This window comes from Macaca thibetana, chromosome 10 (genome assembly GCF_024542745.1).
Source record: "Macaca thibetana thibetana isolate TM-01 chromosome 10, ASM2454274v1, whole genome shotgun sequence".
NCBI classification, from domain to species: domain Eukaryota; kingdom Metazoa; phylum Chordata; class Mammalia; order Primates; family Cercopithecidae; genus Macaca; species Macaca thibetana.
In genome coordinates, this window is record NC_065587.1 from 10,579,258 (window position 1) to 10,606,439 (window position 27,182).

General features: G+C 42.8%; 1 protein-coding gene across 11 annotated transcripts in view; it reads right to left on the reverse strand.

Annotated features, from left to right (window-relative positions):
* Window positions 1–27,182, reverse strand: part of TNRC6B (trinucleotide repeat containing adaptor 6B) — a 284,641-nt gene that overhangs the window by 35,574 nt on the left and 221,885 nt on the right. For 7 of the 11 annotated variants that reach the window (XM_050805810.1, XM_050805808.1, XM_050805807.1 and 4 more), the window contains 9 exons: window positions 25,506–25,847; window positions 20,955–23,303; window positions 17,747–17,905; window positions 14,391–14,566; window positions 10,453–10,527; window positions 9,552–9,597; window positions 7,463–7,611; window positions 6,318–6,488; window positions 2,196–2,321 (listed from right to left, as the gene is read on the reverse strand). In XM_050805810.1, coding sequence (XP_050661767.1) covers window positions 2,196–2,321; window positions 6,318–6,488; window positions 7,463–7,611; window positions 9,552–9,597; window positions 10,453–10,527; window positions 14,391–14,566; window positions 17,747–17,905; window positions 20,955–23,303; window positions 25,506–25,847 — 3,593 coding nt within the window. The remainder of the gene's footprint in view (window positions 1–2,195; window positions 2,322–6,317; window positions 6,489–7,462; window positions 7,612–9,551; window positions 9,598–10,452; window positions 10,528–14,390; window positions 14,567–17,746; window positions 17,906–20,954; window positions 23,304–25,505; window positions 25,848–27,182) is intronic. The other 4 variants (XM_050805814.1, XM_050805815.1, XM_050805811.1 and 1 more) reach the window with 3 other exon arrangements.

Sequence of the window (27,182 nt, forward strand, 5' to 3'; positions counted from 1 at the left end):
TGCCTCAGCCTCCCGAGTAGCTGGGACTACAGGTGCCCGCCACCTCACCTGGCTAGTTTTTTGTATTTTTTAGTAGAGACGGGGTTTCACCATGTTAGCCAGGATGGTCTCGATCTCCTGACCTCATGATCTGCCTGTCTCGGCCTCCCAAAGTGCTGGGATTACAGGCTTGAGCCACCGCGCCCGGCCTTCCTTTTCTATTCTAAGACAGTGTGTGTGTGTGTCTGTATGTTTCAACAAGCTCTAACTAATTATTCAAACTAACTGCCTTTCCCCCAAATGCTATGTTCTTCTAGATATTACTGCCCCTTGCACATGAGGCTCCTGCTGCTTAGAAGGCACTTTTAATCTGGTGTGCTCAGAAAATTCTGACTCATTCTTCAAGACTCAAACGACACTGCTAGTGTGAAGGCTCAGCCGATTACCCAAACTCTGTTAAACATTTCTATACATTTATCACACTATCTGCTGGGAATTCTGCTATCACCTCCTCCTCACCTCAACCCACCCCTCTGCCACCAACTCCAAGAGGCTACAGAGAGAGAGATGGCATTTTCTCCATCTGTGCACAATGAAGACATTACCTAACATGCTACAGATATTTGATAACCATGGATGACTGTCAGCCTGATACCAAGCGATACTGTAAAATGTGTGTATGCTCCAAGACTTAGGAAGACACTGCTGTTGTAGAGTGCCGGGAAAGTCAGAAATGGCTCTGTCTAAAGGATAAACCAGTACCTGGGACTTGAAAACTGGAACTTAGAGAGAGGGAAAGAAGAGGAGAGGCTGGCACCTCTCCTCCACCAAGTAGCTACTTGGAGGCTGAGGAGGGACGATTGCTCGAGCCCAAGAGTTCGAGGTTGCCATGAGCTATGGACCACACCACTGCACTCCAGCCTGGGTGACAGAGTGAGACTCTATCTCCAAAAAAGAAAAATAAATAAAAACACAAAAACAAACAACAAAAACTGAACCTTTACAACCTGCTGGTTGGATCTAGTAAGCGCTCCCATCTTGTTCTACAGAATGAAATGGACTCAAAACTTTGTATATTAAAAATAACATCCTAAGGAGGGACTAACGCTACACATTGAATCCTTGCATAAGCTTATCAGCTATTACTCTGTCCTCACGTCTGCTTTCTCACAAAGGGGAACGGGGAAAGTGTGTGGTAGACTAACACAAACCTCTTACCTTTACCCACAAAACAAAACACCATCTCTTTGCACATCTCCTACTAAGGGACAGACCTAACTGGTTCCCATGGTATCCAATGGACTATGTCCTACACGGAGCTGCTCATGAATAAGAGTTAAGTCCAGGAGTCTTTGCTACGTCATTAGTTCTAAAACTCCCCTTAGAGCACCTAATTGCTATGTTGGCATGCAGCTCCTCAACATTTTCAGAATAATCCAGAATCTGGCAATTCTCTTGTTTTCTTTTTTTTTTTTTTTTTTTTTTGAAATGGAGTCTCACTCTATCACCCAGGCTGGAGTGCAGTGGCGTAATCTCAGTTCACCGTAACCTCTGCCTCCTAGGTACAAGCGGTTCTACTGTCTCAGCCTCCCGAGTAGCCGGGATTAGAGGCATGCAACACCATACCCAGCTAATTTTTGTTTTGTTCTATACGCCTGGCTAATTTGTGTTTTTTGGTAGAAACAGGGTTTCGCCATGTTGGCCAGGCTCATCTCAAACTCCTGGCCTCAAGTGATCTGCCCACCTTGGCCTCCCAAACTGCTGGGATTACAGGCATGAGCCACTGTGCCAGGCCGAATTCTCTTTTTATCTGTGGGTAAATCCTTGAGGGCAACCAGCCTCTGAACACTGACACATCAGAACTTATTAATAGTAGTTTTAATTATATGCAGTTTCAAAATATATAGTTAGAAAAATAGGAGGTCTAAAAGGAATAGAATCATAAGCTTTTCATGCAAAAATACCAACTTTGTTGGTATGCATGATGCAACAAAAAATGAGATTTGATATTTTGTTCTAAAAGTCTTGATCTTTGGCAGCTAGATATTTCATATTTTACTCTACTTGATCTTAGCCAAAAGGTCAAGAAAAGATGGCTTTTTCCTATTTTATGCTACTAACTATTATTCTTTTTATGCCCACAAAAATCAGTTAACAACTGGTAACTACCTGAAATGGTCTTTAATTTTGAATCATAGGAACACAAAATTGCTTACCTGGGGGGAAATAAACTGGGGAGGCACTTGCGCCCGGAGACTGGGAGAAGAATTTAGTGGCTGCACTGGTGTGTGCAGACCTCTCGATTGTGCTGTGCTGTTTCCAAACAAACCATGACTACCGCCCTGTAAACAGAAGAGCAGCAGTAAGGCTTTTTGTTAACATAAGAAAATGCAAGTAAGAAACAGTTCTGGTCTTTTAGATCCCTCAGAAGAATCACAGGCTGTGTTCCATGGAATAACAGAATTTCATAACTGAGAAGTTCCTTATCTTAGAAGGCTTAGGGCAATTACTCAAATTGAATCGTGAGCGCCTGTACAGTTTGACGAACTCTATAAACGGAAAGGGTTCAATTTTGTCAAATATTAGGAGAAGTCCTATTTTCTTTTTTGTGAACGAAAGCTATAGACAACATAACATTTATTTCAAGTACTCTTCTTTGCGACTGGGTTTACCAAATTTATTCTCAAGCTCTGTAATCTGAGCTCCATCTTGAAAGGCACCTGAGTAAAAATGCAGCCTTATGAATAGTTATCAGTTGTATTTATAAAACATTATGATGTGATTTCTCTGCCATCCCAGAGTGAGCCTAGCACCCTTCCTTGTCCTGGATCTGCTCAATCCTTTCTTTGATAGATAAGGAAATGTGACTCAATTACACAGTGAGATAAAAAAGGAAGAAAGGGAGAAAGTAAAAACCATTACAGGGACACCAAAATAAACATTACTCACCTGTAACTTCTCAGTCAAACACATATCGGTCTAGTTAAAAATAAGCTGAACTCCCTCCTTTCTGGAGGCCCAACTCACTGGAGCACTTCTACACTATTCCAATGAGATAACTAAGAGAGTTGGGTTATATGGTGGCCTTTCCTTTCTGACTCGTTTCTAGCTGAGAAAAGTCCTTCAGCGAAGAAACCGTATTTGGTAATAACACAACACTGTGTTCCCTCTGCCTGATACCATTTTCACTTGACCTCTTCGAGGCCCAGCTTGGAGGTCATCCTCATCAAGGAAGTCTTCCCCAAAATCATCTTCCTGATTTCACGTTCAGATTAACTGAGCCCACCTCTCCAATCTCAAAATGCTTTAAAACTCTTTGAGGGCACTCATCATCAAACCACACTACAGTTATTTTCCATTCTGTCTTTCTACTGTCAGCTTAAATCTTTCCCTCTTCGTATTCCCAGAACTCAATAAAGCCCCAGTCTGTAGGATGAATATATAATCTGTAAATATTCATGACCCACCAATTCCACACACTGGAAAATATCCCATTGAACACCTTTAGCAAAGACAGTTGCATCACTGCTTATACTGAATACATATACCCTGAATTGAAATCACCACCATTATCATATCCCTGGAATCACAGGGATTAAGGTAATTTTAAAGAATTTTGTAATGGCATCATTAAAACCTAGAACACTAAAAATACTGTGATGGCTTAATGATTAAAAAATAGAGTAAGGGACTGCTGCAGGGAAATTAGTGAACTTAAAAGCACTGAAAATTAAAATGATTCTAAACATAAAGTCAAAATGGCAATTAAAATCTGTGTATCTCATAAAAGTAAATCAAAGATCCATCATGAATTTTATGTCTCCCAAAAGATTGTTTAAACACGAGAAGACCTTTAATTCCAGAAACTCTAACATCTCTACTGCTCCTTTCTTACCAACTGCCACTCGAAAGTGACATGGCTCAGCCCTAACTTTGCTCGGATTGTGGCAGTCAGTAGCTTCGCTACCCTGATCATCCCTAAGAAAACAGGAAACATTTATTTCACCAAGGATATTCTGCTAAGATCTTTCTCACTTTATCATCAAAGTAATGACTTAGTTATTAGATGTCAATTATTCACAACTGGTCCTTGGATGGTGGGGTTACTGGGAGCTAAAGACCCTGCCAGAATCCACTTTCTGGCAAATACAAAATTACTTCCTGACGGTTGTTTTAAATTTCAACCTCTCCTTTAATAACAAATATTGAAAAGAATTTGCTTTTTAAGCTTCTGTAAAATCAATTCCTACTTCCGTCTTCCCAGTAGACAATTTCCACCCTCTTCCGCCATAGGTTTTAGGCTTTTCATTATCAAGTGACCCTACAGCCACACAAAGCACTATCTCTGGAATGGATAATAATATAGGTAAGTCCACAGTAGTTGATCAAAAAATGACTTGTCTAACTTAATATGGAACCTGGGCATCACAAGCGCTCATTTTCTTGGCTCCAATAGAGCTATTTTTGCACAGTGATGTATTCAGGGGCAATCATACAGATTTGGTCTTTAAGAAACGTATATAGGCCAGGTACAGTGATTCACACCTGTAATCCTAGCATTTTGAGAGGCTGAGGCTAGGAGTTTGAGACCAACCTGGGCAACATAAGCAAGACCCCGTCTCTAAAAAATAAACCGGAGAAAAAAGGCACCTGAGTATGTGCTAATGCAGGTTTCTGTGGCTATCACTAAAGCTCTACTGTTGTACCAGAGGCTTTTACAATTACCTGAGTCTGGTGATCTTTGCTTCAACTATACTGTTTAACTCAAAAAAGCATACAAATTAAAAACAAAATTACCAAGCTAACCAAAATCCGTGATTTGGAAAATTTAAATCTTAAATTTTATTAATACGAAGCATATTAAAATAATTCTGTAAGAAAATAGTCTTTAAAAACCACGTCCATATTTAGATGGAACATGTGCACAAACCAGGTTAACAATGGACTTTGTAGCAATCCACAGATCAAAAAAATGAAGAAGAATGACCTTTTTTTAGCGCCTAATGCTCAGCTGGTTTGGCTGGTCTACCATACTAGTTTAATAGCATTTGATAATTGTGTGATCCACCACATTTACAATTATCATTAACTGAATGTTATGCCTATTTCATGTTTTCCATACTCAAAATAAAAGAACCCCCAAAACATCAATATAATCATTTCTTCCCTGTTTATATAAACAGTGTATATCCATGTCCTCTGTGGAAGCAGTAAGGAAAATGATGAAATATAAAGGAAGAAAATGAAAAAATCAGTTGTAACTCCCAATCCAGAAATAACCAACCGAACACATGGATATAGTATAATCCATTTTTTAAAATGTGCTAAGGCAATGATTAGAAAGCATGTAAGAGACCTACGTGCGACTTAACTGGTGTCAGAGGTGCTGCTTCACGTCATCCTGTAATGCGTATGTGGAAGTCATCATATGGAGACAGAACATCATTACGGATGCATCATGTGGATACAACTAATAATTACAAGTTGTATAATTTACGTCCTTCCACAATGTCCTGAGGTGAAGGTCACAGTGACAAGTAAGTGGTCACAGAAGTATGGCGATCACTGCTGGGGTTACTGTTGCAAAGGAATTGTGACGCCAAAGTCTGGTTTTCTCCACAAAAACTACAACAGAGCCACTGTGGGAAGGCAGGCAGGGTCCTGCTGTGCACCCTCAGGCCTGGGAAGGTGAGGAGGCGCGATCCTCCCAGCCCTGCCTGTCTTGTTTCTACTGCACAGCCCTTAACTGGAGGGTTGCCAAATCCAGCCCAAGGTGCAATGAAACACTGCTGTGTCTGAGCAATACCCATTCTTCCCAAAGCTTCACCGTCTACTATTTAAAGTTACCCTTCTATGGGTAATTATTATATTTTACACTTACGGACAATAGATTTCAGATGCCATAACCCACCAATACTTCATCATACTAGTTTTGCTATTTTTAAATTAGCAGGTTTATTAAATTGAAAAGATCTCCAAAGTATTATACAATCTAATGTTTAAAATGGCAAATGCATTAAGTTAGATTGTCTAAGGTACTTATGTAGTAGCCTCTTTAACATCTTCCTTAGTCAGTTCTTAGTTTACTTATTAAATATGAACTTATGATCAAAAATGAGAAGACAAAAAAAAAACAGGTTTAAAATAAAATCCATGTTGAAAAACATGAAGAGAGATGGGTTCTATGGGCTGAAAGATCTAGAACCTACACTTAATATCATTCTGTGCATTCAGTAATCAACAAATTTCCCAAGACAGACAAATGATGCAATAAACTGCAGACCAGGACCAAGGCGAGGCCACAGCCAAGCAGTTATAAATTTGAGAGGCCTCCTTACTTGTCTAGCAGCGAAGTTTTGGGGGTTGAGCCCTGTGCCGATTGCTCCAAGGCTGACGTTGGGTAGTGTGGAACCAGAGGGAGACAGCTTGTAGCTGGGAGAAGGGGAGAAGGGAGAGCAGGGAGCCTCATCCCCAAGGCACCCATCTTGATTGGAGAAAGGCAAAGTCAGCTGAAAAGCAGTAGGAGTTAGCCAATCACAACGAGTGTTGGTTAGTGAAGCAACAGAATGCAAGAAGGGAAAAGAGAGAAACACTAGCAATAAACAAAGTTAGAGTGTATTAGCAATAACCGAGGATGGAATTTGGATCTGATAATAATCTTTACACTCGGCCCAACAGACACCATCTGTCATCTTCTTTGATATTGATTTTTCTTTTCCCCTAAGTTAGTAACACGTTCTATCCATTGCATTAAGATAAAAATTGCCAGACACTTTGATTTTATGCATCTAATATTGATTACTCTAGCAATGTGGCTGCTGAAACAGAAGCCAGGCCAATCTTGTGAATATGCTTCTGTCTGGACCAGCAACAAGTGTCAAAATGTGCCAGATTTGAAAATTTCGGTTTTAACTGCTTTCTGAAGACCAGGAACATAGTAAATTAGTATTCTGAATCAAGATATAATTCCCACCATTAGAAATGGTAAACATCAAAACCAATAGGTAGAAACTGCTTGGTTAAATTAGGTAGTTGAGAATTTGAAAAGTATACCATTGTAACTAAACACAGATCGCTAGGGAACTGGGGAAAGATAACAACAGAGTTCTCTCAAAACTAGAAGAAGGCAAGGCCTTAGGAGACATGGAATATCTGCACAAAATCCCAAAATTTATTTTGTAGCTGCACAGCAGCAGAAAAAAGAATGCAGAGTAAGTTTCTCTCTAACATTTCCACACTTCATGAATTTCTCAAAACTCAGATTTTCTAATACATACATGCTAAAGACAGATGGTTCTTGCTCTTGCCCAATCACCTGTTGACATCAATCGTTTTCAGGTCACCACATTAATGCAGGTGATGTTTGTGTTTGGCTCATCTAGTTCAGTAATTCTATGCTTCCTCCAGAATCAGTTATCAAAAGACAAATGGGAACCAAAGCGGTTCTCATGAATTATTATCTTCAACAAAGGATTCAACTCACCTTCTCAAAATAAGGCCCACTATCTGTGGTTCCCATGTCTTTGGAATTAGGTGGACGGAACCCAGATCGATCCTTCCTCATGATATCATTAAAATCCCCGAGATTCATCGCTCGCTTGTCCACATCAAATTTTTTATCTGAAAGGCTTCCTGAAAAGTAGCATAAACAGAGTGAAAATTTCCAGAATCAATGTTTCCCCCATGAACCAAGAGTGACCTGCCCCACTATCCTCATGGGGGTGCTGGATATGAGCTATTAATATTTCTATTTCTGGGGATAAGACGAGACAAACTCTCATTGGTCCAGGCTGCTGGTGTTTATCCCTGGAACACATATGGGTTTTTATTTATTTATTCATTTATTAAAAAACAAAACAAAACAAAACATATATCTGTTGTAGTTTGTTTTCCATGGAAGACTGAAAGAGCCTTAGGGATAACCTGGCAAAAATCTGGCTAAGAAAACATTTAGACTGGATATTGATGTGTTTGATGAACACATCTTGCTCAAAAATTCAAATGTCCTCAGGGAGAGAAGTTGTCTGTTTTTGCTATTTTAACATCATCTAGATAAATGGTCTGGGTGAAACATAGTTACAAGGAATAGAAAGATCAAAGAGGCACAGTGGTTGCCCTCAAATTCAGAACTTAAGAACTGAACACAGAAGATGGGTCCACATTACCTACATGGTGCATTCCCAGGTGTCCTAACTATACATACCACTTCTCTTTCACGGCTCTATAAATGTGCTGTCGTCTGTGGACATAACCAGTGCCCCCCCCAGGAAACGTGTTTTAATTATTCTCATATTTAGAAATATAGATCAAAGACTACCTACTTCCTTTACTACCCAGAATTATTTTCATTTCTTCTTAGTTTGACTCTTTTTAAGTTCCTCAGGGTGATCAAGAGCATTACTACGAAAACCCCACAGACCAGTAGCTAACACTGCATCCACTCCAGTTGCAATGTGAGAATTTGTCAATAATGAAGCTTCCTGGTATAGACAGGACTGGCAACTTGAGAGCCACATCTGGCACACAATTTGTTTGGCCCCATAGAGCATTTTAAGAGACCCGAATTAGTTCTGATATATAAAAATCAGGGCTGGGCGCAGTGGTTCACGCCTGTAATCCCAGCACTTTGGGAAGGCGAGGAAGGCGGATCACTTGAGGTCAGGAGTTCGAGACCAGTCTGGCCAACATGGTGAAACCTCGTCTCTACTAAAAATACAAGAATTAGCTGTGTGTGGTGGCACACGCCTGTGATCCCAGCTACTCGGGAGACTGAGGTGGGAAAAATCGTTTGAACCCAGGAGGCAGAGGTTGCAGTGACCAGATATCATGCCACTGCACTCCAGCCAGGGTGACAGAGCAAGACTCCGTCTCAAAAAATACAAAAATCATAATACCAGTGTACATCTGAATTTCTGGCCTCTCTTGAAAGACTTGTCATAGCTCAGCCTGGATTCCTCCAGAGCAGCAATTGCTAGGAGCCATGCAAGGCTAATTCTTCCAGGTGGACTCTCCACAGTTAACCCGTGGTCACCTCGTCCCAGGTTTTTTTTTTTTTTTGAGACTGAGTCTCACTCTGTTGCCAGGCTGGAGTGCAGTGGCACAATCTCGGCTCACTGCAACCTCCGCCTCCCGGTTCAAGCGATTCTCCTGCCTCAGCCTCCCAAGTAGCTGGGACTACAGGTGCATGCCACCACGCCCAGCTAATTTTTGTATTTTTGGTAAAGACGGGGTTTCACCATGTAGGCCAGGATGGTCTCGATCTCTTGACCTCCTAACCCGCCCGCCTCGGCCGCACAAAGTGCTGGGATCATAGGCTTGAGCCACCATGCCTGGCCTCATCCCAGTTTCTTATACCTGGCACACATCACTCATTTACATTCTTTGCTGACTCCTGCAGTCATTTGAGTTTTCTATCCCTACCTAGTGTCTAGCACAGTACCTTACCTACAAAGAGTAAGTGCTCAATCAATGTCTACTGAACTGCAGCCATCCCTACTCAAATTGGGCAGGAGATGCCAACAGGACATCATAACACTGATACACTCCATTCCTTTCAGCAGAGTGATACACACCTACAGACAAATCCATTTTGCTGCTTGGATTATCTTCAGTCTGACTCTGAAAAATAAAGAACAGATGAGACAGAATTAAGGATGCACATCTTTGAATCAGAGAAGTGGCATTATTCACGTGAGAGCCACATCTTACTACTGGCATTACAGAAGGTTCTCTGAAATGAACTTAAAGGTAATGAAAACATTAACATTTTTAATATGCTAGCTTGATTGCTGTTTGGGCCTATATTCCTACAATTCAGTTTTCACATATAATTAGTCTCAATAAGTCTACAAAGAGAGCAATAGATAAACAGCTGCCTGAAGAAATAAACCCCCGTCCTTACATTCTAGTCAGCTCAGGATCAAATTCCATGAATGGCAGCCAAATAATGACAACTTCTTCTCGTGACTTGTCAAGTCATCAAACCTTCAACTGTGCAGCCAAGTCAAGTCGTTTGTCTTTTGGCCAACCAGGGACAGGGTGTCCCTACACCATCCCCGAGAGATAAAGAAATCAGAAATTCTACAAGAATTCCCTAAGTAAGTAGTCCCAGTATAGTTTTTCTAGTTTCATTATTGTTGCCTTTTAAAAAAATTGCAATATGAAAACTAGTACAGTAATGTGGTCAGAAACAATTGTATAAATTTTAAGTGCCTGACTCTTTCTTCTCTATCCTCCTAAGGAAAAGGACACAATGACTACAAATTTAAAAGCCATAACTTTAAAGGTTGGAGTATGTCATTCAGAATAAGAATAGAAGAGAAATACTACTTAAACTCAAAAGATCAAGAACATTGCTTAACTAGTTTTTAAATCTGTAACTTTGTACTATATGTGGCAGTGGTCTTAAAATTTGTATTACTCTTAAACCTAAAAGTTGCGATACATGATACATTTGAAAAAAATAAAACTTACCAGCAATCCCATATTTGAAAACTGTTTGGCAAGAGGATTCATCCATGAATCATTGTTTCCTCCTTTGAGTGAGCACTACAGAAATGAAACACAGAACCTCAGAACCAAATAATTTATTTCAACCTTCTGAGTTTTATTAATACAGATTGAAAATGTAGACTTGAGTTTACCTTTTTAAAACCTATTTCTCTTTAACTAAAATTATGTTGATATTTTATGTTAGTTTAAATGATTAATAAGCCCTAGTTATATCTATGCTTTCATTTTTATAAAATTCACTGCACTGAACTAGAAGTAGCTGGAAAAACACATGCTCAGCTGGTACTTTTGCTTTTTAAATAGAAAGAAGTCTGATATGATTTTCTAAAATAGAAGTTTTGCACACAACTACTTTCACTTTCATTAGGCTGCTCTCTTTGTTACCCAAACTGGTTTACGTTAGGAGAAAAGAGTTTGATGTCAGTGCGTGTCATTTGGAAAGGAGCCTATTTAACTGGGCGTTATGAGGAACTCGTAGTGCTTCCTCTGTTTGTTTCACAGCATAAAGGACATTGGTCCTGGTGGTAAAGAGACCTAGTGGAAGACAACATTGCCGATCTCCTGGGCAGAGTAGGGCAGCAGTAGGTTTTAATTTTTTAATGGGACAAACTAGTTTCTCCCCTGAACAAGGCACTGACTGAGCTCCACTTTCACTTTTGTGAGGGAGGCAGGTGGCACTACGAGGAGTTGGTGGGGTGGGGCTTTGTGCACTTGTGTATTTCACAGGTAAAAATTCTCCATGTTGTGATGATAGCTCTCTCTCTCTCTCTCTCTATATATATATATATATATATTTTTTTTTTTTTCCTCTGCCACCCAGGCTAGAGAGCAGTGACGCCATCCCGCCTCATTGCAAGCTCCGCCTCCCGGGCTCAAGCCATTCTCCTGCCTCAGTCTCCTGAGTAGCTGAGACTACAGGTGCCTGCCACCACGCCCAGCTAATTTTTTTGTATTTTTAGTAGAGACGGGGTTTCAGTGTGTTAGCCAGGATAGTCTCCATCTCCTGACGTCGTGATCTGCCCACCTTGGCCTCCCAAAGTGCTAGGATTACAGGCGTGAGTCACCGCGCCCGGCCCATGATGATAGCTATCAAATCAATTTTATTATCCTTGAAAGTGATGAAGCACTTAAATTTAGTACAGGTTTTTGTGTGTGTGTGTGTGTGTGTGTGTGTGTGTGTGTGTGTGTGTGTGTGTTTTGAGACTGACTTTCGCTTTTGTCACCCAGGCTGGAATGCAATGGCATGATCTTGGCTCACTGCAACCTCTGCCTCCTGAGTTCAAGCAATTCTCCTGCCTCAGCCTCCCAAATAGCTGGGATTACAGGCACCTGCCGCCACACCCAGCTAATTTTTGTATTTTCAGGAGAGACGGGGTTTCACCATGTTGGTCAGGCTGGTCTTGAACTCTTGACCTCAGGTGATTCACCTGCCTCGGCCTCCCCAAAGTGTTGGGATTACAGGCGTGAGCCACCGCGGCCAGCTAGTACAGATTTTAAGGTCAAAAAAGCCTTTACTAGAGAGGGGGGGAAATGGGGAGTTACTGTTTAATAGGTACAGAGTTTCAGTTTTGCAAGATGGAAAGAGTTCTCTGGATAGACGGTGGTAAATGGCAGCATAAGTATGTGAATATACTTAATGCCACTAAACTGTACACTTAAAAATATACACTATGGTAAATTATATGCTATATGTATTTTATCACAATTTTTAAAAAAAATGCCCTCAATATGAAAAGTCGGAATCACTGGTACTGGGGCTGGAAGATTCAATTCCCAATTAACTTAATTAATTAAATCTTGGTTGTCAACCTAGTGGGGTATTTATTAGTCCCTTTCAATCAGTTAATTTAGTCTCATTGTTAATTTGTAAACAACCAAAAGAAAGCCAAAATCACACTAGACAACCTAAGAGTGCAAGGAATGCTGAAAAGTTTCCTGAATAATTCCTTCTGTGACTAGGCTAAGGAAATAAAAGCTCTTAACAGAAAAAAACCCATAAGTGACTGCTTAAGCAAAACGTCTCTAAATAGAAACACACTGTATTCTTATTCTATAAAAGAAAGGGTCATCCACAAAATTAATGGCCTATAGGCAAAGGGCAAAGGGGATGAAGGTCCAATCCTCAGACATGGGAAGGCCTCTAAGATGGCACCTGGTGTTTGAAACACAGGAGAATATTAGCTGTGAAGCATTTCATAGGGTGCCAAGACTCTCATGTTGAAATTAAGTATTGGATGCCCATTTCTTATTTCCACTATTTTATTTGTCAAATGAAAATCTGGAATTGAAAAAAGAGAGCATCTGCCAAGACACTGGTTCAGGCTCAAAGACTACTGTTCTAGATTGAAAACCAAAGTCCTCATCAAATTGTGCAAACCAAAGGAGAAACTGAGTTGTTATGAGATACAGAAGGTATCTCATACAGAAGATGGAAAGTTTAGTACACAACCTGGTATATGATGTAGAGAAATCATCTAGCTGCTAGGCTGGGCATGGTGGCTCATGCCTGTAATCCCACAAATTTGGGAGGGCGAGGAGGGCGGATCACAAGGTCAGGAGATCGAGACCATCCTGGCTAACACGGTGAAACCTTGTCTCTACTAAAAATACAAAAATTAGCTGGGCGTGGTGGCAGGCACCTGTAGTCTCAGCTACTCGGGAGGTTGAGGCAGGAGAATGGTGTGAACCTGGGAGGCGGAGCTTGCAGTGAGTTGAGATTGGACCACTGTATTCCAGCCTGGGCGACAGGGCAAGACTCTCTCAAAAAACAAAAGAGAAATCATTTAGCTGCTATACACACAAGTACACATTGGTACTTCATTTGTCGGGAGAAGGGTTTGGGGTCTTGGAATTTCCCAAATCAGATAAAATCAGGACGTGCTGATCGCCACGGGACAAGCCAGCATTATCTTCCTTTGGGTTCCCTCCAACACATCTATGGGGATTTACTGGAAGGACTTCTTTGGCTTTAGAATGCAAAAGCAATTTATAAAGTATGCCTTGAGAGCCTCCAACAGATTGTTATAATGTGGAAACTAAAAATGAAAAATATCTCATATCTTTGAAAACTTCATTTTACCCACAGCAACAGTTTTATAGTTCAAGGTTTCAAGGTCATGGGAAAGGAAGACGAAAGGTAAAAGGGAAGTAGTTATTTGTTTGCAAGAAAACATTTTTCCCCTTACTTAGGACCTCGAGGACCCCAGCTGCCTCACACCTTTCATTTAAAAATCCTCAGTTCTGGCCGGGCGCGGTGGCTCACGCCTGTAATCCCAGCACTTTGGGAGGCCAAGGCAGGTGGATCACGAAGTCAGGAGCTCGAGACCATCCTGGCTAACACGGCGGAACCACTAAAAACACAAAAAATAGCCGGGCGTGATGACGGGCACCTGTAGTCCCAGCTACTCGGGAGGCTGAGGCAGGAGAATAGTGTGAACCCAGGAGGCAGAGGTTGCAGTGAGCCAAGATAACGCCACTGCACTCTAGCCTAGGCGACAGAGCGAGACTCCGTCTCAAAAAAAAAAAAAAAAAAAAAAAAAAATCCTCAATTCTAGCTAGGTGTGGTAGCTCACGCCTGTAATCCCAGCACTTTGGGAGGACAAGGCAGGAGGATTGAGCTCAGGAGTTTGAGACCATCCTGGCGACATGGCGAAACCCTGCCTCTATGAAAAAATACAAAATTTAGCCAGGCATGGTGATAGTTCTGGCTACTAAAGAAGCTGAGGTGGGACGATTGCTTGAGCCCAGGAGGTTGTACAGTGAGTCGTGACTGTGCCATTGCACTCCAGCCTGAGTGACAGAGTGAGAACTTGTCTCAAAACAAAAACAAACAAAACAAAACCTCAGTTCTGCCTTCTCAGAGCGAATGAGCAAGTGCCAACATTTGTAAACCGGGCTACCTTCATCTGTTTCTTTCCTCCTTGTCCCCAGCTTGCTGAGTTGTGGGAGGAGGCACTGCCCTGAGAGCCAGCGGTGTTCCAGACTCCTCCATCCTCCTCCTCTTCCCAGCTGGGGTGACGAGTTCCTGTGACTGGCCCGTCACTCTCCCCCCAGCCGTCTTGCATAGATTTGGAATCTTTAAGGAAAGAATGAATTAACTCTTTGCAACAGCTATATAAAACAATCATCAGAATAGTAATTCCTTGCAGATGCAGCATTTTAGTGTCTTTGTAATTTTATCTACTCCATCTACAATGGCAAGGCAAATATTATTACTCATTTTGTAGAGAGCAGGAAACTAAAACCCATGAAGTTTCAATGATACACAGAAAGTTAACAAACCATAGAACCAAGACCTCCTGATTTCTGGATCAATGCTTTTTTCCTTGCACCAAGTTGGACAGGAATTTCAAAACTGAAAAGAACTTATCACAACATTCCTGGCAAGAAATTTCAAATCTCAATTAAGAGAAATCTGTTCCTCTTAATGAACATACTTTACTGCAGCCCTGGTTTTATCCTCCATTCAGTATGTACTTTATATACAATGGACGAGGTATGATATAAATACGAGGTATGATAAATAAATACGAGGTATGATAAAGGACAACTGTCTAGCTTGCTTGGGGTGAAGCAGAGACGAATAGAACATGAAAAGGGGGAACATTTTTCATAAGATTTTGAATATCAGAATTATGGTGAATGAAGAAAAATTCACATATAGCCACGGAAATCTAAAATGTATTAGAATTACGTACTTAAAATGTATTAGATACTAAAGAGGCAAAGAATATATACATAGTGGTTTTGAAAAGACAGGAGGAGAAAATGTGGAGGATAAGGAGAGGAAGGGAGAAAGGAAAGCAGAGAGAAATCCAAGAGGCTTTAATATTTGAGGAAGTGGGACATCAGTATCCCATTCTAAACAAAGATCTTTAATTTGAAGACCGGAATAAGTCCTTAATTCCCTCCGAAAATACTGTGCAGAATCAAAACATACCTTGCAGTAATAATACTGTATAAAATGATAAAGAAAAGGAAACATATTCTCCTGCCTGGAAACTTCCATCTGCACCTCTGCTTTCCCACATGACAGGACATTTATGAAAGTCTTCTGATGTGTACATAGCTTTGTATGAAGAGTTTAAGGGCAGAAAATTGGCTCTTCCAGGCCTTTCCTTGAATGACAGCTGCCACCCTGTAGGATCAGTCCTATGATAGCCAAGTAGGTTCGTGCCAAGTACATAAGGCACAGGGCAATTAATTTCTTCTAACTGTGGCATCTCATCCCCCAGCAAGGCCCAGGTGAATCTGACAGTCTCCCAGTGGGGTTCATTGTAGCCACAGGAAGGGGCTGTATGCGCAAGGGGGAGGGTTGGGATGCTCCTCTTCCTGCTGCTGGAAGTGCTGCTGATAACCAGGACTGCTGCCTCTGTATACAGGATTATAAATTTATACAATACCATATTTGTGATTTATATTATACAAGCATACAAGCATAGGCTTCATACCATCCATCCACTGACAAGCAACAGGAGTTAAAAACCCAATATAAATAACACACTGACCCCTTTAGAAAAATGAAGACACGCAAGTGAACCTTTTTTTTAGAGAGGGAGGCTAAACTTCTAACAAATGTTTCTTATAGAAAGGAGAGGTCTAATTTTTAATCATAGGATTCATAACATCAAATTTAAGACAGGCTAGAGGAGATCACAGGGTAACTGTCTCCATCAGCTGGTAGCCCTTTCTTCTGCATATTACACATTTAACTTACCCACAGAAAGGATGTGTGTTATAACTACAGACGATCCTGAAGAGTAGAAGACATTTTTAGAATCTGAGGAAAAGTGGTTTCGTGATACAAGAGAGGTGATCCTGGGGTTGGGAAAGACACATGAAAATCCTGAATATACTGGTAAAGGATCTCTTTGTGCCTAGGGTCTGATTAATGTCTTCCAACAGCATTTTGGATGTATTTCAAGTCTACTAGATTACATTTCCCATGATGATACGACTGATTTCACAATGGAAAGAATAAAACCAACATTTTCATGAAGCTAGCTATTTTAATGAAGTCGAGGAGAGTCATGAGTTTTAAAATGTAGTCAAGTTACTGCATATAAACACGTGTGAATTTCCAGAATAGAGCTAATGTATTCTTATATGGCACTCTAAGAGTCCTGAATATCATATGATAAACTTAACAGAATTTATTTTCTTGTTTGAATTTTGGTCATTCCAGAAATGTTCATTATTTAGTCAAAAGATAATCCCTTAAATCTGCTACATGGTAGAAAAGAGATGTTGGAACATTTTTAAGAAAGTTACAAAAATAAGTGGAAACAGGCACTTGAATTCAGGAACAGCCAATGAGGCATTCCATAGTCTCAGTCCACAGAGTTCTGCTCATTACTGTGATACACATCGCCAGCTGGATCAAGTACAGTTTAGATTTTAGATTTTCAATGATTCTGAATAAGTGTGATGTTCTTCATTTAAAATACTGAAGTTAAATTTATGCCAGGTTCAAAAAATCTGAAATGGTCTTATGTGGAAGAAAAACGACAAAGGCAAAGGAAAGTGCAGAAGGATGAAGTCATTGGGCAGCACAGATCATATTCCACATGAAAAGCCAGGAACTTTTGCTTTAAATTGTACTAACAAACAAGTAGAAATGCAAGCTAGACATGGTGAGCACATAGTCACTGGGCTAAAAGCATCACATCAAAATTACAATTCTGTCCAGATACTAAATTTAAAACAACATTAGCTTATGATTTTTAGTTCACCTTAAACATTTTAAGAAACGCCAAGCCAAGCCACAACCGTTTGCTATTAACTAATTATTTAACACTCAAGGTCCTGAATCTCACTGAATCAACAGTTTAAAACTAAACAGCCCTCACCAAAATGTCAGATTCTCAAATCTGACATTTGACAAACATTTAACAAAGAATCCCGGCTGGGCACGGTGGCTCACGCCTGTAGTCCCCAGGACTTTGGGAGGCCAAGGCGGGTGGATCACGAGGACAGGAGTTCAAGACCAGCCTGCCCAACATGGCAAAACCCCATCTCTACTAAAAATACAAAAATTAGCCGGGCATGGTGGCGGGCGCCTGTAATCCCAGCTACTCGGGAGGCTGAGGCAGGAGAATCGCTTGAAGCTGGAAAGCAGAAGTTGCAGTGAGCCGAAATTACACCACTGCACTCCAGCCTGGGTGACAAGAGTGAAACTCCATCTCAAAAAAAAAAAAAAAAAAAAAAAAAAAAAAAAAAAAAAGAATCCCTCAAAAATGAAAAGCTTCACACTTACTAGGCTTCATGGCATTGGGAGCGTTGGCGGGCGTGTTCCCCCAGCCTGTGGTCGATGCTCCTGTATCATCCATCTCGCCCCACCCAGGACTGCTTTCATTTGGCTCACCCCAAGCGGAAGTACCATTATCTGGAGCAGGTGGTGTGCTTTTGCTCCAGACTATAAAGAAAGGAAATGTCTCTAAGAATCATTTGTTAAATGAAATGCCATAATATCCAGTGGGGTGAAGGTGGAGGGAACAGGCATGCCTATATTCTGTCGACAGAAATGTAAATAGATTCAACTTTCATGTGAGGGGCATTTGGCAATGTCACCTTTTAAAAAAATCTGATGCACACTAAACTTCTGACCCATTAACTCCACTGCCAGGAATTTTTTTTTTTTTTTTTTTGAGACAGAGTCTTGCTCTGTTACCAAGGCTAGAGTGCAGTGGTGTGGTCACGGCTCACAGCAACCTCCACCTCCCAGGTTCAAGCGATTCTCCTGCCTCAGCGTCCCGAGTAGCTGGGATTACAGGCGCACACCACCATACCCAGCTAATTTTTGTATTTTTTTTTTTTAAAGTAGAGACAGGGTTTCACCATGTTGGCCAAGCTGGCCTCGAACTCCTGACCTCATGATCTGCCTGGCTCGGCCTCCCAAAGTGCTGGGATTACAGGCATGAGCCACCATGCCCAGCCTGCCAGAAAATCATACTATAAATATACTTGTAAAAATAGGTGAAATTACATGTATAACAATACTCACAGCATCACTGATAGAAAAAATGTGGAAACAACCTAAATATCCACCACAAGCGGAGTGGTTAGACCAACTGTGGGTCACCCGTAAAAGAAATACTGGGTAAAGGCCGGGTGCGGTTGCTCATGCCTGTTATCCCAGCACTCTGGGAGGCCGAGGCGGGTGGATCTCCTGAGGTCAGGAGTTCAAGACCAGTCTGACCAACACGGCGAAACCCCGTCTCTACCAAAAAATACAAAAATTAGCTGGGCTTGGTGGCGCATGCCTGTAATCCCAGCTATTTGGGAAGCTGAGAAGGAGGCTCACTTGAACCCAGGAGGTGGAGGTTGCAGTGAGCTGAGATTGTGCCACTGAACTCCAGCCTGGGAGACAGAGTGAGACTCCATCTCAAAAAACAGAAATACTGTATATGAAGCAATTAAACAGCAGACTATGTGCTAAAATTGAAAGCTATAAGTATAACGAGAAAAGCAAGGTGAAGAACAGTATGCAAAGTACAATCCCTTCTCTATAAAAGTTCTGAATGAAGCACAAACTTCTAAGAGATAACCTGTGGGAAGAGACCCTAGGGGTTAAGATTCTTTTATTGATTATCTTTTGCTTTTCCACACAGTTTGAAGGTTTTTGCTATGTGGATAAAGTTTTTAAAAATTTTAGCAGGTTTTGGCCGGGCGCGGTGGCTCACGCCTGTAATCCCAGCACTTTGGGAGGCCGAGGCGGGCGGATCACGAGGTCAGGAGATCGAGACCACGGTGAAACCCCGTCTCTACTAAAAACACAAAAAACTAGCCGGGCGCGGTTGTGGGCGCCTGTAGTCCCAGCTACTCGGGAGGCTGAGGCAGGAGAATGGCGTGAACCCGGGAGGCGGAGCTTGCAGTGAGCCGAGATCGCGCCACTGCACTCCAGCCTGGGCGGCAGAGCGAGACTCCGTCTCAAAAAAAAAAAAAAAAAAAAAAATTTTAGCAGGTTTTATTCTGGATGGGGAGCAAGCGAGAAATCTTCATTTCCTTCCTCATTCTTTTCAATACTTGAAAAAAGAATGAGTTAAAAGTAATCATTTTTCTAAGTGGCCACAAACGGATTAGCTGAACACTAGAGGTGTACTCTGAGAAAACTGATTCTTGGCTGGGAGCAGTGGTCACGCCTGTAATCCCAGCACTTTGGGAGGCTGAGGCAGGTGGATCACCTGAGGTCAGGAGTTCGAAACTAGCCTGGCCAACACGGTGAAATTCTGTCTCTACTAAAAATACAAACATTAGCTGGGCATGGCGGCAGGCATGAGAATCACTTGAACTTGGGAGGCGGAGGTTATAGTGAGTCGAGATCGTGCCACTGCACTCCAGCCTGGGCAACAGAGCGAGATTCTGTCTCAAAAAAAGGAAAAAAAAAAAGAAAACTGAATCTTAATATTATGATTAACTAAAAAAAGACTAAAAGGTGCATCCCCCTTAATTTGTTGAACTATATGCTTTATAGGGACATTCAAGTTGACAATGACAAACTAAGAATGGCATCACCATTGCTACTTTTACCAGGTATGATGTTTCCTATTCAAATAGTGATGAAAGAAAGTTTAATTCTGGGCAACTGATTATCCTAACAATCTCTCTCTCTCTCTTTTTTTTTTTTGCGACAGGGTCTCACTCTGTCACCCAAGCTGGAGTGCAGTAGTGAGATCATAGCTCCCGACAGCCTCCCATCTCCAGGGCTTAGGCAATCCTCTCACCTCAGTCTCTAGAGTAGGTGGGACTATAGGCACATGCACCACACCCGTCTAATTTTTAAAAAATATTTTTTGGAGACTGAAGTCTCTCTAGGTTGCCCAGGCTGGTCTCAAACTCCTGGGCTCAAGGGATCCTCCTGCCCCAGTCTCCCATAGTGCTGGGATTACAGGTGTGAGCCATCTCACTAGGCCTGAGACAACAATAACAATCTCTTATACAAAGTACTCTCATTCCAGAGGTAATCACTAAAAATCATCTGGAAAGAGACAGAAACCTTCCAGATACCAGCTTTGCTTCAGCATCATGATGGCCTCTGGAAAAACACAGGATATTTCCCTTTGCTGGGGAAAGAGAAGCAGAGATGTGTCCACGGGTAGAACCAGAATGGAAATCAGGTCTATTTCTGCTACTACTTTAATTCTTTATTTTAAAATCTAGAACATAGTTTGTTTGGCAAGATATGTCTTTTGGATTCTGCAGACCAATACGATTACAGAAAAATAATTTTGGGGACTGACACAGGGTTGTCATCTTTTCGTTTTGCCAAGAAAGAACATTAAAATGTACTACCAGCATCTGCCATCACTAGCATTTTATAAAAAGAGGTTCTGTCAGCAACAGAGTAGGAACTGTAGGAAAGCGTCTCAGAACAAAACTAAATTGAATAAATTCACCTAATAAAAATGCCTTGGTCTAGGATTTCTTTTCTTCATCAAAAGCTGCAAGAAAAAGCCACTGCTTACCTGATGCCGATTTACCGGTCATTGGGGTGGGCAGGTTTGGTTCTCGAGGTGCCGGGCCCCCTTGGGAATTCTTATCCCACAGATTCACATTCTTGTAGTTGTAACTGTTAGGGTCTCCCCATGCTGAAGTGCCATCATCAATGTCCATTTTCCGACTAATTGACTGTGGGGATGGCTCTTCCCAACCACTGGGTTCCTCATCCTTAGGGGTTGCAGGCTGTGGCCCGCTGCTCCAGCTGGAACTGGAAGGTCGAACGTTGCCTGGAGGTGGTGGGGGTGGGCCTCCCCACGAACCAGAAGCCTCTGGTTGTGGTGGCGGTGGCTGCTGTGGGGGCTGCTGCTGTTGGTGTTGTTTATTCCAGGAATTGGGCTGTCGGCCTGTCTCATTCCATGCTGGGGATCTTTTGCAATCCTCCCACCCACCTTTTGAAGCTAGGCTTGCATTGCCACCATTACCCCAGGTTCCGATTTCATTCTGCCCTCCTTCACCCCACCCAGACACAGGTTTACTTGCAGAACTTTCCCAACTGCTGTTTTTCGTCTGATCGACTTCCTCTCCCCAACCGTTCTTCCCAGAAGACCATCCTTGATTGGGCTGGCGTCCACCTCCCCACCCCTGATCCTTGCTGGGATTCTCATTCCAAGAGGAAGGTGTCTTTTCATCAGGCCGTCCTCCTCCCCAGTTGGAAGAGTTGTTGTTCTTGTAGTCATTCCAGCCTCCTGTGTTCTTGGGGTCTTTCCACTCTGTAGAGGCTGAGAGCTCCCCCCATCCAGACTTCATTTGATTGCTTTGGCTGGGTGCATCTCCCCAGCCCCCTGAGTTCTTGGTCTGTGTGGCAGCGCTCTCCCACCCCTCAGTTCCTTTGTCAGATTTCCCCTCAGGCCTTGGCACCTCTTCAATGTCCCACACTGTGTCCTGCTTAATTTGAGTTTGGCCCCAGCCAGTGTTTGAGAGCACCCTGGGGTCCAAATCAGTTCGGCTCAAAAGAGTCTGCAAGACAGCCTGACAATCAGGATGTGTGGGCCTGTACGACCGACGGCCAGAGTTATGACTGTCGCTACTTCCTGCTTTGTGGTTGCTTCCAGTGCTTTGACCTCCAACTTCACTTCCTGTGGAGCTGGAAGATCTTCCCCAACAGGGAGCCTGGGCATTGCCTTGGTTTTCAGGGAGGGGGTGGCCCTTTTGATTGTCCCATGCTCCAGTGCTAGAATTTGGTTGGTTTGGACCACTCCATTCTCCAATTTTCAACTCATCAGACCCAGTCGGCTGTTTCCATTCTCCCTGAGAGACCCCAGATGTCATTTTGTTCCCTTCACCCCATTTGTTGTCATTAGAGTCCTGGGGGCCAAAGTTCCAGGACCCACCCGTAGACCTGTTATTGTTGTCCCAAGAGTCATTTTTTGACCCAGTTGATTTCTGAACAGAAGCTCCTTTCCAGGAGTCCTCTCTCTCTTTTCCATTGTTCCCATTGTTTCCAGAATTGCTTTGTCCAGAGACTGTGTCAGTTCCAGAAGGCCCCCTAGCTGCACCCCAAGATCCAACACTCCCAGTCTTTCGATCTCCAGTGCTTTGTGAAGGGGCATCAGTGCTCCTGGAGGTGTTCCCCAAGCCCATTCCGAAGGGCATTCCCTTATTCTCCATGGGGTTTGGTGAACTTAAGTTCAAGGAGTTAGTGTTTCCATTTTTTGGTCCATCAGTGTTATGAATTTGAGCCTGTTCTCTGCCAGAGACAACAAAATTAACACCCGCATTTTCCATCTTTGACTGCTGTTCCCTGGATGTCTGACCTACTGTGCTAACCTGTGCACTGGAATTACTATTCTCTGCTTCCAATGCCCCTTTCCTAGAAGTTCCTTCTTGGACCAGTGCTGGCCAGGCAGATGGGTTGCTATTTGGGTTAAAGTTGCTGAAGCCAGAGCCAGGTCCAATTCTATCCTGACCACTCACATTCCTCCAATTTCCTAGTCCATTGTTGTTCTCTGTAGTTGAGTTGGAAGATTGAACAGATTTAGCCTTAGGGTCAGATTTCCAGACCCCAAGATTACATTCGTTCCCAGAACTTGCAGACTGGCACTGGCTCCCTTTTCCTTTGTTACTAGTGGTGCTTCCTGGCAGAGTGCTCTTCTCAGAGCCAGGGTTCGAGGCACTGTTGTTATCGGTGGTGTTTTCGGAAGAAGATTCAGTGTCTTTGCTGGCAATACAAGGCCACTCTTCCATGTCAGACCCGTCTACAATCACCTTGTCCCAGATGTGAATTGGGTTGGGGGAGGTGCCGTTGTTGGAGGAGGCTCCCGAGCCCCAAGTGGAATTTGCATAATTTGAAGCAGCAGCACCTCCAAGGGTTGAGTCTGGGGAAGAGATCATCTTATTAATCACAGCTTCACATGCATTCATTACCCATTAATCCCTCAAAGGGGCTCTCCTTTGAGCTCTGCCCTTAGGAGAGCTAATCACATGCCAGTTTCTCTCAATCCAGTTGCTTGTATCACAACTGTCTTAGTCATCTCTTCTTTTTCATTTGCCTTGTGTTATACCGGCTACGTCTCACTTCATCTCTCTCAAAACTACACCCTTTGCCGTTCCTGTTGACAGAGAAGGGCCTTCTTGTATTTTGGGACAAGGCAGTAGCAATGACACTCTAAACCTGCTCTGTATCTCCAGTCCACTCTAAACACCCCTGGCTGGAGCAATCTTTCTAAAGCACACCTTCGATTATATCACTGCTGTATGGAGAACCTTCAACAGTTCCTTAGTGCACAAGAATAAAGGTGAATTCCTTGGCCTCGAATGTCATCAAGATGCTCCATGACCTGGGACCAACCAACTTTTCTAGTCTTATCTTCTCCTGCTTCCTATGTAGATGTTAATATTCCACACTACTTGACATTCCACAACTCGTGCCTTCTCACTCTGGCACCATTCCACGTTGGCACCTACTGTGTTTTCCTGCTGAATTCACACAGTGAAATTTACTCATCCTTCTGGGCCCAATTCAAGTGTCATTTCATCTACCAAGCTGTTTTCAAGCTCATCACCTGAAAATAATCTTTCCCTGTCTAGAGCCATTTTGCTCAGCACTGCGGCACCATGTTCACAACTTTCCTTCCCCATGTTAGCATCTTTGAGGCAGAGACTCTAACTTGCTAACGTTAGAATTCCACGCAGCAGCCAGCACAACGCTGCTGAGTAAGCATCTGCTGAATGATGGATGCCCGCTGAGCCACTGAGCTCGGTGCCCGGGGTGGGGGGGTGTCACACGAGTATGAATTAGGCAGAGTTCACAACCCCAAGGAACTTAATCTGATAAATGAGGCTGGCTCACCTTATATTTTGGTGGAATTTACCATATTTGGTGGGAAAAAATGTTTTTAATGAGATCATTTCTTCTCGATTTACTTTGGCTTCTTTAACCAGGCAGCTTTTAATCAATTTGAAGTTGCAAAGTACTATACAGAGGCATAGAAAAATAAAAAGCGTAGAATCCCAAAGTCTTGAAATTTAGGGGCCTCCTTGGTTTTAATAATGTACACTCTGACTCACACTGGCCCCATGTCTCCACCTAGGCCTGGCTACACTGGGCTGCAGAAACTCCGCCCAACAGGGCCCGCCCCCTCACATGCTTCCTTTTGCAGCTGGTTAGGAGAGGCCAGGAAGGAAAGGCCATGGGTAGGGCTTATCTCTGCAGGAAGTCTGTGTCACCACGAGGTTTCTTTCCATCCTTACTCTGCACACAACAAGGTGGTGACCGAATTTTCTAGGCAATTATTTGTTCAAACTCAGAACTCCAATAAAGCATCCTACTGGTGACAACCATCAATCCATTGTCTTTGCCAATGCTTAATGGTATTCAAGCTCTGAATTTTAATATCACCCCAAAAGACATTTTAAGTTGAAATCTGTTAATAAACTTTAAAAGATATTTAGAAATTCTTAGCTGATAGTTGACTTAGTATTCATCTGTTAAAAACTCTCAAAACTTCTAGTAGAACCCTTCAGCTAAATCTCTCTTATTTCTACATACAGTTTTTAACAAAGCTCAAAATTCAGGGCCCTCAAAAGAAATACTGATTTTAAAAATCTAATTAAAAAGCTATAGAATAGTATTATTTTAGAATCCTCCCAAGATTCTATATTGCAATGTAGCAAATCATTTTCTCTATCCTCCTAGCATTCTGGAAACATAACACAGGCATCTAAAGATTCGCCTTCACACAAGCCCCGTGTCCAATTATACCCTGAACACATATGACAGTGGAACTGTGGAGGTTCAAATTTATAACACTCTGGTCTGAGAAGGAAAAAAGGCCCCCAAAATAATGAGCATCAACAGCTAAAACAGCCCTCATGCCAAGAGCACACACTTATGGAACACTAACCCTCAGTTCCAAGAATCACCAATACACATCACATACTAGGATCCTCTCTCATCTTTTGACTAATCCCAGTGGTTTATACAATTAATGGCTCTCCTGGACTTTACATTAAGCAATGCAAACAAAGTGCTCTCTGTCTGTCAAGCTGCCATGCATTCGATTCACAGCGTGCCTTACCTGGCGCAGTCCCACTCTCACTCTGCAGCAGCGCTCCTGTCACTTGTGCGTTGTTTGGGTTTGCTCCAGGTGCTGTGCAGGGAGGAGGCCCTGCCCCACCCCCAAGGAGCATGCAGGACGGTGGAGGGGGCTGCCCACGTTTTAGTAACACTTTGTGGTCCTGCTGGCAACGGAATCGCGGCGGCACCTCCCGAGGCATGTAGCGGGCGGCGCTTGGCGGTTGTCCGTTCGGCACTGCCACCCTTTTGGCATTGTTGCCACCATTGACTGGTGGCGATGGAGAGCTGCCAATTGGGCTGGCGGCCGTTGGTTGGCTTAAACTTGGTTTCGTCACTTCGGGCACTAAAAGAGAGGGGTTGGGAAACAGTCTTTGAAATACATCAAATACATTTTTTCTAAAACTTTAAATAATTTTATTATTTTATTGAGAGATGGAGTCTTGCCATGTTGCCCACGCTGGTCTCGAACTTGGGCTCAAGGGATTCTCCCACCTTGGCTTTCCAAAGTGCTAGGATTACAAGAGTGAGGCACTGCACCTGGCCAAGATTATTTTTTATTATTTTATTATTATTTTTTTGAGATGGAGTCTCACATTGTCGCCTAGGCCGGAGTGCAGTGGTGCAACCTCCGCTCACTGCAACCTCTGCCTCTCGGGTTCAAGCGATTCTCCTGCCTCAGCCTCCCAAGTAGCTCGGATTACAGGCGCGTGCCACCACAACCAGCTAATTTTTTGTATTTTTAGTAGAGACGAGGTTTCACTATGTTGGCCAGGCTGGTCTCAAACTCCTGACCTCGTGATCCGCCTGCCTTGGTCTCCCAAAGTATTGGGATTACAGGCATGAGTCACTGCGCCCAGCCTATTTTTTATTTTTTTTTGAGATGGGGTCTTGCTGTATAACTCGGGCTGGAGTGCGGTGATCTTGACTTGATGCAACTTCCACCTCCAGGGCTCAAGTGATCCTCCCACCTCAGCCTCCTACGTAGCTGCGACTATAGGCATACACCACCATGCCAACTAATTTTTTTTTCCTCTTCTAGAGACAGGGTTTCGCCATGTTGCCTACCTAGGCTGGTCTCAAACTCCTGAACTCAAGCTATTTACCCACCTCGGCCTCCCAAAGTGCTGGGATTACAGGTGTGAGCCACCACACCTAGACCCTGGCTAAGATTATTTGTAAGAAAGCTTACATGGTACCAATTCTAACAAAGTAACTTCTCCTTTCACTCTACTCTCAAGGGACATAGTTATTCCAAATTCTCCACCATCTCTTCACAGTTTACTGAAGGCAGGATGAAGGTGGCGGCTAATAGTGACATGAATTTAAACACAGCAAGATCATGGAATACATTCCATCAATTAAGGGGGAGATGGAAGCGATCATCATTCACTCCCCTAAATCAACAGTGGAATTAATGCCCTGGAGTGCTGCCTAGAAGAGTTAAATGTCCATGGCAAAGTCCTTGGGAAAGGGTTCAAGCCTCAGTCCAAGGGTCCCTTCCTTTCATCCACATTCTTTTTTTTTTTTTTTTTTTTGAGACAGAGTCTCGTTCTGTCACCCAGGTTGGAGTGCAGTGGCATGATCTTGGCTCACTGCAAGCTCTGCCGCCTCCCGGGTTCACAACATTCTCCTGCCTCAGCCTCCCAAGAGGCTGGGACTACAGGCGCCTGCCACGACA